General features: G+C 43.2%; 1 protein-coding gene and 1 long non-coding RNA gene across 2 annotated transcripts; one reads left to right on the top strand and one right to left on the bottom strand.

Moving 5' to 3' along the window:
• On the bottom strand, positions 1 to 5,013 carry LOC120053827 (phosphatidylcholine-sterol acyltransferase-like). The gene is made up of 6 exons (XM_039001090.1): positions 4,552 to 5,013; positions 2,418 to 2,574; positions 2,061 to 2,176; positions 1,884 to 1,979; positions 1,515 to 1,739; positions 1 to 1,228 (listed from the first exon to the last, which is right to left on the bottom strand). The coding sequence occupies exons 1-6, from the start codon at positions 4,700 to 4,702 to the stop codon at positions 606 to 608; spliced, it is 1,368 nt and encodes a 455-aa protein (XP_038857018.1). The 5' UTR covers positions 4,703 to 5,013; the 3' UTR covers positions 1 to 605.
• On the top strand, positions 2,902 to 10,222 carry LOC120053828. The gene is made up of 2 exons (XR_005477549.1): positions 2,902 to 3,062; positions 9,652 to 10,222. It is a non-coding gene; the product is annotated as an uncharacterized LOC120053828 (long non-coding RNA).
• The last annotated feature ends 413 nt before the right edge of the window (positions 10,223 to 10,635 follow it).

Raw genomic sequence — 10,635 nt, 5'->3', positions numbered from 1 at the left:
TGACTCAAGACATTTATTTTTTTATTAATTAGTAAACATTTTTGAAAAACATTGTCAAAGTGGAACAATGTTATACTTTTTAAATTCAGGCTGTAATACAACAAAATGTGGAAAAAGTAAAAGGGGTGTGAATACTTTGAAGGCACTGTAGATATTAAATGGGAAGTGTTTTGTACTGTTCAACCAGAAATTATTTTCTAATGGATAGAATAAAGTCCATATCAAGCATTGTAATCAGTGCATTATGTCACACTCAGGATTGAGAAGCGTATCTACATCCCTCTCCCAGAGGAGCCTGTTAGGTCCACACGCCCCACAACCTGAGTTACGGTGACTTGCGTAAGCTTGACAAAAAGAAAGAAGGCTACTCTGGGGCTGACATCAGCATCATTGTACAAGATATCCTCATGCATCCTGTCAGGAAAATGCAGTCAGCCACACAAACTTAAAAATGCTCATTTATATACACATGATATAGGAACTCTATTGCCGTCGACTCTAGTACACCCCACTAAAGGTGTATCTCTTTCTCTACTATTAAGGAGATTTAAGAGTTTGTAATGGTACTCTACAGTGTAGGTGGGAGGGCCATCCCATGCACCATCTTACAGTGTCGATTTGGGAGGCTGATCCAACAGGGGCCGGTCTTGCATGACAGTGGGGTCAACAGGAAGTTCATCAGTCTCATGGAATTCATAATCCTCTTCCTCATATCTTCCTTCCAGGATACTCTGGACCACGTTGACCACCTTGCTATTGAATACTATTTCCAAGTGGGGCATGGCCCTGAATTCCTTGACATGGACAGGTTGCGCTTGCTTCCCTATCCAGCGCTTACATTGACCCATGCTAAGACTATCCACTGTATCATCCCCATCAGCATACACATAGTCTATAGGGTCTACATTTGGGAACTGGTCATCATAAATATAGGTAACTGGTGTAGGCAGCCCCACACCATAGAAGCAGTATATCTCAACACCAGGAGGGGGCAGACCTGCGGTCAGGTTTCTGGTGTCTTCCCACATGAACCAGCCATCCTCAAAGTCGATATCTTTGAAGAAGCGTTGGTAGTCCTGGTGGGTATAGTTGAATGAGGGTGTGGAGATGAAGGCGTGGTCTGCAGGCCATGCCTCTTCGAATGGAAGCATCCAGGGGTTTGTGGTGGTCATTCGTTGCTCCTCCCGGATCTTGATGTTAGACACCATTGGGATGCCATCATTTTCACCTGCAGAGACAAATTTATATGAATGTTTTTTGTTTTTTTTCAATCTCCAGCCAATGTGTAACTCGCCAAAGTAATCTAGACAAACCAGTCTTACCACCCTTTCCAGAAAATTAAGATGTGGGCATCATCTCAAGTAAAACGATTTTGCAATATGTAGTGATTTACTGTCAATGTGATCTATGGGACAATAAGAAGTACTTCAGCACGGTTTCAGATTGTTTTAGGTTAAGTTATGTTTCTACTATGGATGATGTTTCAATCTGTCCATCGGATTGTGACAGAGTACCTGATGCTAGCACTCGGAGGGGCTTGACTGCCCCACCCCAGGGTGCACCGAGTGAAATGAAGCCTTTGATGTACTGGTCTTTCCAAGCCTGGGTCTGCTGATATAAGAAGTAGAGGACATAATTGCTTCCCATGCTGTGTCCCAGGAGGTAAATAGGTTGTTGATACTCCTCATACATATCCTCAACCAGCTTCTTCAGTCGTGCAAAGTATTCATCCTGCTCATCTGGTTAGTAGAGACAAATAGACACAGTCAAATGATGTGTAACCATGTTTGCACAAACAATGAGTTGTACTTGTAATTTTGCTGACAGGAAATTGATTGTCAGTTGGATGGTTTGTGTGTGTTTGTGTCCATGATGTCACTTACTTGGAGCTATCCTCCAGTCGTATGGTGCTGCTCGGATGGTCTCATTGCGGACATATCCAATGTTGACCAAATGATTAACCATAGTATGAAAATAACCTGGTAAGACAAATTTAATGAAATTATAATTAAAAAGAAAACATTTACAGAAAAAGATGGCCTCGTTATGGTTATTCTCACCTGCCAGCTTGTTGGTGTCCAAGAACTCAACACTATATGTTTGTCCAAAACCAGGCACTCTCACTGTCACCCCTGCAGAATTGGAGGTCTTGCCAGTTGTCCTGTTGTATACAATTCTGTAGCAGGAAATATGCAGTATGTACAGAATGTTATTGCATAAGGGAATGATCCCAACCACCAAAACACTCAAAATCATGAAAATAGAGTTGTGGTTATATGCTGCTCTCTTACAGTGCATTATTTATTGATACAATGAACAATTAGCAAATGCTCCATACACATTACGTTGAAATTAATGAATTAATGATCATATCTAAACAGAATTATGACATTGACTATATTAATTATCCCCCTCACCTTATATTATCAATCCAACAGTCAATCCCAATTGGCATGAACATATTTAGGTCAATCCAGAGTGTGAAAAAGTCATCAGTCTTTTTGTAGCACATCCAATGCACAAGGCTTGGCTTGTCAATCTTGGCCTCAAGTTGGTTGCCTAGGTTCCCTGGCACTGGTCAAAAGTGATAAACTTTTAGAACTTTGTCTCCAACTTGTTCAATCAGCACAGCTTGAATTAAAGTATTTCAAAAAGAGCATACAACAATGGTAGATGAGAAAGAAGAGGATGACAGGATTGTGTGATTTGTCCCATCAAACAGACTCGACATTGACCAATCCCATATATATTATATATAAACACACAAGCCCCAACCCTAATCCAAACCCTACCAGTTCCCCAACACAGCACCTCCTGGGACATCATGTGTGGCATTACTGCCCCCATAAAACATTTATTAACCCAACACTTTCTCCTGTCCAGGCAGATATGCTGATTGGCCCCGCAAATGCTGAAAAAGGAATACCAGTACGCTCTTCAGTCCAGTCCAACCCTCAGCAAATGGCATTAGGAATCCTGTGTGGTTCAGTTGGTTGAGCATGGAGCTTGCAACGCCAGGGTTGTGGGTTTGATTCCCACAGGGGACCAGTATTCATATAAAAGTAAGTTGCTCTGGATAAGAGCGTCTACTAAATGATGTAAATATACAGTGCATTTGGAAAGTATTCAGACTCCTTGACTTTAACCACATTTTGTTACGTTAAACCCTTATTATTCCGGGCACTAGCTGGGACACTCCAGGACATTCTGAGACTTTTCCTGAAGCCACTCCTGCGTTGTCCTGGCTGTGTGCTTAGGGTCATTGTCCTATTGTAAGGTGAACCTTCGCCCCAGTCTGAGGTCCTGGGTACTCTGGAGCAGGATTTATTTTTGCTCTGTTAATCTTTCCCTCGATCCTGACTAGTCTCCCAGTCCCTGCTGCTGAAAAACATCCCCACAGCATGATGCTGCCACCCCCATGCTTCACAGTAGGGATGGTGCCAGGTTTCCTCCAGACATGGCGCTTAGCATTCAGGCCAAAGAGTTGAATCTTGGTTTCATCAGACCAGAGAATCTTGTTTCTCAAGGTCTGAGAGTCTTTAGGTGCCTTTTGGCAAACTCCAAGCGGGCTGTCCTGTGCCTTTTACTGAGGAGTGGCTTCTGTCTGGCCCCTCTACCATAAAGGCCTGATTGGTGGAGTTCTGCAGAGATGGTTGTCCTTCTGGAAGGTTCTCCCATCTCCATAGAGAAACTCTGGTGCTCTATCAGAGTGACCATCGGGTTCTTGGTCACCTCCCTGACCAAGGCCCTTCTCCCCCGATTGCTCAGTTTGGGCAGGAGGCCAGCTCTAGAAAGAGTCTTGGTGGTTCCAAACTTCTTCCATTTAAGAACTATGGAGGCCACTGTGTTCTTGGGGACCTTCAATGCTGCAGAACAATTTTTGTACCCTTCCCCAGATCTGTGCCTCGACACAATCCTGTCTCGGAGCTCCACAGACAATTCCTCCGACCTCATGGCTTGGTTTTTGCTCTGACATGCACTGTCAACTGTGGGACCTTATATAGACAGCTGTGTGTTTTCCAAATCATGTGGAATCAATTGAATTTACCACAGGTGGACTCCAATTAAGTTGTACATCTCAAGGATGATCAATGGAAACAGGATGGACTGAATCTCAATTTCAAGTCTCATAGAAAAGGGTCTGAATACTTATGTAAATAACGTATTTTAAAAAAATGTATTCTATTATCCTCTAAAGCGAAAACAGTTTATCATCATTTGGTATTGTGTGTAGATTGATAAGGAAAAACCTTAAATGTATTACATTTAGAATAAGGCTGTAACGCAACAAAATGTGGAAAAAAGGGTTTGAATACTTTCCCGAAGGCACTGTATATCCCAGGACCAGTTAAAAAAGCTAAATCATTGTAGATGCCATAGAAAGTGCGATTTTCTGCCCGAAAGCCAGTTCTTGAAATACACGTTTGTCTTTCAGGATATAACAAAGCCAACAATATTACAATCATATAAAACATGAACATAATCTAATGACACAATCCAATATAGGCCTTTCACATCACAGCAAACTAATCAAGAAATAGAAACGCTCACCTATAAGAACCGGCGGAGTGCTATTGTTTGCCACTTTGCTTTGAAGTTTGACACTTGGTGGGAAGACCACATCGAAGAGCCAAAATCCAGTAGATTGATGTAGCGCAAGGTATCCTATAACGAGCACGGTACAGCAGTATGTGTATCCCATTATGTCCAAATCTTTCCTAAAGCTCAGTGTTGTCTTGTCTCACTGGGTCAGGAGGTGAACTGGTCTATTAATCCTGTGCGGGAGAGAGGTGGGACGCGAAATCAGAGGGAAAACGCGAGGTTAGTTATTCGTCGTCGTAACGCACTTCCAAAGCGCTCCTCACAGCAGGAATAAAGGAGTCAATATTATGTCCTGCTATAAGCGCATCTGTGTGCTTCTACCGAGTATAAGTAATACGTGTTACAGTAGTTTACCTGCATGTATATGAAAATGTAAACACACACACACATACAGAAGGGGGACAAACACGACGTGTACCACCTACCTACCCATTGACCTATTGATTGTCGTATAAATTCCATTCCGTCCAGGCTGTTTGCACAATGGTACCAAGGTACCAAGGTAAATTATTAACAATCCAGCATTTAGTTACCAACGAAAAATATAGGTGAAAAAAAACATAGTTTGCTAAATATCACCAGCGTTGTGTTAAGCAAAAACATGTATTGCAAGATTATGTTATAAATATAATGACAGTCAAACGAGCTAAATGCAGAAGCCAGTTACTTTACAATGAGCCTTTATTATAACCTTATTATTGTGTTGTGAACGTTTTTTTGTGATATTTATTCCCATGTGATGTAAAAAAAATAAAGTTTCTGGAAAATGCAGCTATGCTGTCCTTTTTCGTGGAGAGGACAACTGGTTTGGTTACTTTGTTGCTTTATAGACTAGTGGCTAATCCTCAAAAAGGCCTTTAGTTTCTTAGATACCCCTACCCGAAGTATAACGAAGTATAACCATGTTTTTCTATATCTCTAATGTCTCCCATTTATGAAATGGATGGTTGGGTAAAAATATTTGACTGAAAAAGTGGTTGTGGAAAAATGTTTTATTGATAGATATTGTGACACACCCCCTAAACTAAAAAATTGCATAATCCCTGGTTGGAGGGGGATGGGTCACATAAGGTCATGTAACCAAATATTGCAAGTTCTGATATTGCTAAATCACTAGAAAAATATTAAAATGTTTATAATAAAACACACACAAAAAAAAAAAATTAACATGCAGTTCAGAATTGAAAGACACCCTGTTTGTTGTTTTGTGATGTATTGTGTCACACCCTGATCTGTTTCACCTGTCTTTGTGCTTGTGTCGACCATCTTCCCCATTATCCCCTGTGTATTTCTCTGTTTGTCTGTTGCCAGTTCGTCTTGTCTTACCAGGGTTCTTTCCCGCATTCCTGTTGCGCTATTTCTGTTTCCTAGTTTTCCCCGGGTTCTGACCATTCTGCCTGCCTGCTGTCCTGTACCTGTCTGACTCTGACCTGATCACGAACCTCTACCTGCCCTTTGCATGCCCTGTGTTTCTAATAAATCATCTGAGAACTGTACTATCCACCTTCCGTGTTTTCATCTGGCTCATATCCTGAGTCGTGATAGTATTGTTGTATTTCTGTGCATCATCACACCCCCTAAACTCAAAGTGCAGAATAATGCCTGGATGGATTGGGAATGGCCCACATAAGCTCATGTAACCAAATATTGCAAGTTCTAATATTGCTAACATTTGGAATACAAGTATTCAGTTGTCTGCCCTACATAATCAAAAATAATTAAGATCTCTTAATATGTGGACACCCCTTCCAATTAGCGGATTCGGCTACTTCAGCTACACCCGTTGCTGACTGGTGTATAAAATCGAGCACACAGCCATGCAATCTCCATCAACAAACATTGGCAGTAGAATAGCCTTACTGAAGAGCTCAGTGACTTTCAACGTGGCAACGTCATGGGATGCCACCTTTCCAACAAGTCAGTTTGTCAAATTTCTGCCCTGCTAGAGCTACCCCGGTCAACTGTAAGTGCTGTTATTGTGAAGTGGAAACATCTAGGAGCAACATCAGCTCAGCCGCGAAGTGGTAGTCCACACAAGCTCACAGAACGGGCGGCCGAATACTGAAGCGCATAGCGTGTAAAAAATTGTCTGTCCTCGGTTGCAACACTCACTACAGAGTTCCAAACGGCCTCTGGAAGCAACATCAGCACAACAACTGTTCGTTGGGAGCTTCATGAAACCGGTTTCCATGGCCGAGTAGCCGCACAAAAGCCTAAGATCACCATGCGTAATGCCAAGGGTCGGCTGGAGTGGTGTAAAGCTCGCCTCCATTTTACTTTGGAGCAGTGGAAACCCGTTCTCTGGCATGATGAATCACGCTTCACCTTTTGGCAGTCCGACAGACAAATCTGGGTTTGGCGGATGCCAAGGCATAGTGCCAACTGTAAAATTTGGTGGAGGATGAATAATGGTCTGGGGCTGTTTTTCATGGTTCGGGCTAGGCCCCTTAGTTCCAGTGAAGGGAAAACGCCACAGCATACAATGACAGTCTAGGCGATTCTGTACTCCCAACTTTTTGGCAACAGTTAGGTATGACCCTTTCCTGTTTCAGCATGACAATGCCCCTGTGCACAAAGCAAGGTCCATAAAGCAATGTTTTGTCAAGATCGGTGTGGAAGAACTTGACTGGACTGCACAGAGCCCTGACCTAAACCACTACGAACACCTTTGGGATGAACTGGAACGCCAACTGTGAGCCAGGCCTAATCGCCCAACATCCGTGCCCGACCTCACTAATTCCCTTGTGGTTGAATGGAAGCAATGAAGCAATGCAGCAATGTTCCAACATCTAGTGGAAAGCCTTCCCAGAAGATTGGAGGCTTTTATAGCAGCAAAGGTGGGACCAACTCCATATTAACGCCCATGATTTTGGAATGAGATGTTCGACGAGCAGTTGTCCACATACTTTTGGTCACGTAGTGTATGTTGGGAATCCAATATCCCCACCATAATTACTCAAACACTTTTGCCTGTGTATATAAAAGGCAGCAGACTGCCTGGCATGGCAACACCAAGTATTTCAATTCACAAGCCTCTTTGAGGATCAATGAGGCAACGATGAGGCTCCAATGAAAGGAAAGAGAATACAACCATGGACTCGGACACCCGCTCCCTCGCTTTACAGCTTGCCCCCCACTGTGGAATATAACTTAAGCCTACAGAATTGGGCTATAATGTCACCTCCTTATCATATAGAAGTGAGTTTGATTCATATAGTCCAATATGGCTGCCTGAATCCAACATTACCTTATGCTGGCTTACTGCATTCGTGATGCACATTGACATGTTCCGGTGACACTCTTATGCTGTTCCGGTTGAAAAGTCTGCCCTGGAGTTGCTGTATATGTTTACTTGGTGACATCATGGTATGTCGAGAGGATGAAACCACACACATGACAAGCGCATAAAGGCAGGTGTTCACCACAATGAACCAACACAACCTGACACTCATTGACAAGAAATGCCATCAACTTAGAGGGCCTTCACATGTCATAGGAATTGCACCTCACCAATGTTAATGTCATCCTGAATCTCCCAGAACTTAAATCCGCCATCAGTCCTCCCCTCTGGCAGTTACTACAGACAGAGACACCATGGAACTGAACTGCCACATGTCAGGAAGCCACTCAGCAGCTAAAATGCCATCTGGAAAGTGCTGATGTGCATTGCCCTTATATGTACCTAATTTGCTAACACCCATTGTTGACCAGCCCATGTGACACCTGAATTGGACTGGCATATGAAGAATGAGCTCTCATGCTGGGGTTATTCATGCATTTGTCTGGGAAACTGTTCCTTAATCCCAACTTCCCTATAAGGACATGCCGTATATTTCAAACAAGGCACCTTAGGATGGTCAAACTTAGACAAAGATAAGTGTGATCGTGAATGGTGGCTGGGACTTGACTGTGAGATAGTGGCCTTTGTGAACCATTCTTGATCAACTCCATTGATCAAATGATTTTGGGTCAGACTCGAATCTTTTGCGCTGGTGCAAAACAAATTGTAGTCAACTGAATGCGCCGCTTAGTTCATAGCCGTGGTTACGTGAAGCTCCCAAAGTAATCCACCACTCTAATAAATGTAAAGCAATCGCTGTGTGTGGTCAACTATAATTTTTATCACCGTTTTGATTGGGACAGCGCCATTGTGCTGCTTTGAAAACAGCATGGGATCTCGTCTTGACAAAATCAATCAATGTCAGATTATTGTTTTCACTGAATCTCCGTTTGGATATTTGGTTACAATTAGGCTGGGAAGTGTTAGCTAAATTGAGGTGAGTGCTCATGACCATTAGTCTAGCAATTGATAATGTAAATTGTCCAGTGGCGATTTTTATGAATTGTTTAGCAGTCTAATGGCTTGGGGGTAAAAGCTGTTGAGGAGCTTTTTGGTCCAAGACCTGGCGCACCGGTACCGCTTGCCGTGCGGTAGCAGAGAAAACAGTCTATAATCATGAGTGACTGGAGTCTCTGACAATTTTATGGGCTGAAACCGCCTGGATGGCAGGAAGCTTGGCCCCAGTGATGTACTGGGCAGTTTGCACTACCCTTTGTAGCGCCTTACGGTCAGATGCCGAGCAGTTGCCATACCAGGCGGTGATGCAACCGGTCAGGATGCTCTCAATGGTGCAGCTGTATAACCTTTTGAGGATCTGGGGACCCATGCAAAATCTTTTCAGTCTCCCGAGGGGGAAAAGGTTTTATCGTGCCCTCTTCACGACTGGCTTGGTATGTTTGGAGCATGATAGTTTGTTGGTGATATGGACACCAAGGAACTTGAAACTCTTGACCCGCTCTCGACCCGCTCTCGACCCGCTCTTTGTGTTTGAAGCTGTGTTTAAAATTCACTTCTCGAATGAGGGACCTTACAGATAATTGTATGGGGTACAGAGATGAGGTGGTCATTCAAAAATCATGTTAAACATGATTATTGGTCACAGATTGAGTCCATGAAAAGATGACAAAAATATATATTACACTTTGACATTATGGGGTATTGTGTGTAGGCCAGTGACACAATCTCAATTGAATCCATTTTAAATTCAGGCTGTACAGGTTATGAGCAGAAGGTGGTGGAGTGGTTCAATCGAGACGGGTCCAAGACAGCTGGGGAGGATGTAGCAGAATGGATCTTCCTGGTGTCTGAGGACAGGATCCAAATGACATACCACAGGGAGGATGACCGGGTTATTCCTGCTTGGAGAAACTTCAAGCCCAGAGATTCAGGGGATTCCCAAATCCCACACTCCTTCACCCTTCAGATGGCTCCCACCTATCCACCTGGCATCCACCTTTCAGGTGTAATCTTCAGGGGCAATAAACAGTAGCTAAGCAATCTACAGAATTTACACCTGGCTTAGATCATCTATTTGGTGCCACCAGCAATTTGAGATATAATGTTCTTCCGTTATGTGGGTTAAGTAACTGTGGTGTTTGTCCAATGGTCTTTATGTATGTGCTTTCAGGTAGATCCATTTTAGAAGCCAAGTAAGAATCTCTGTATGAAATGTTAGTCTATATGATGGAGGAGGAGAATGTGGCACAATCAAGGAGTCTGAGAAAGAGGTGTGCATGTGTTGTGTATGTACTTTGGCATGAATAAATAGACCTTTTCTGACATGTCTTCAAATTAGAGAAATAAAAAAGTAATAAACAGTATTTTTGCTCAGGTGAGGGCAATACTGGGTGTAAGAGAACAAGAAGAGGGCAGTACTGAGCTTCACATCTCCATCTACAACACAGTGAGGAATGAGAGAGCACGCTGTCGCTGAGAGGCACTAGTAAGAATTACACTCACCCTCTCATCACAGAAGGCTGGCTGACACTCGGTGCCGCCTTCTTACCCTACAGTATTTCCTCTCTACCTCATGTCATGTCCAGGAGAGCATGGCCAAAGAGGAGCGTCTTTGACAGGAGGTGAAAAAGCTGGACATCTTAGCACCGTTTCAGCTGGGTGACCCAGAGAACCTGACCAGACAGGCTGCTATACAGCTGACCTGAAGAAGTGGCTTGTCGATAAGGCCAACCTCA

The sequence above is a fragment of the Salvelinus namaycush genome, chromosome 9, assembly GCF_016432855.1.
Source record: "Salvelinus namaycush isolate Seneca chromosome 9, SaNama_1.0, whole genome shotgun sequence".
Lineage (NCBI taxonomy): Eukaryota > Metazoa > Chordata > Actinopteri > Salmoniformes > Salmonidae > Salvelinus > Salvelinus namaycush.
This window is presented reverse-complemented; position numbering and strand designations above follow the sequence as displayed.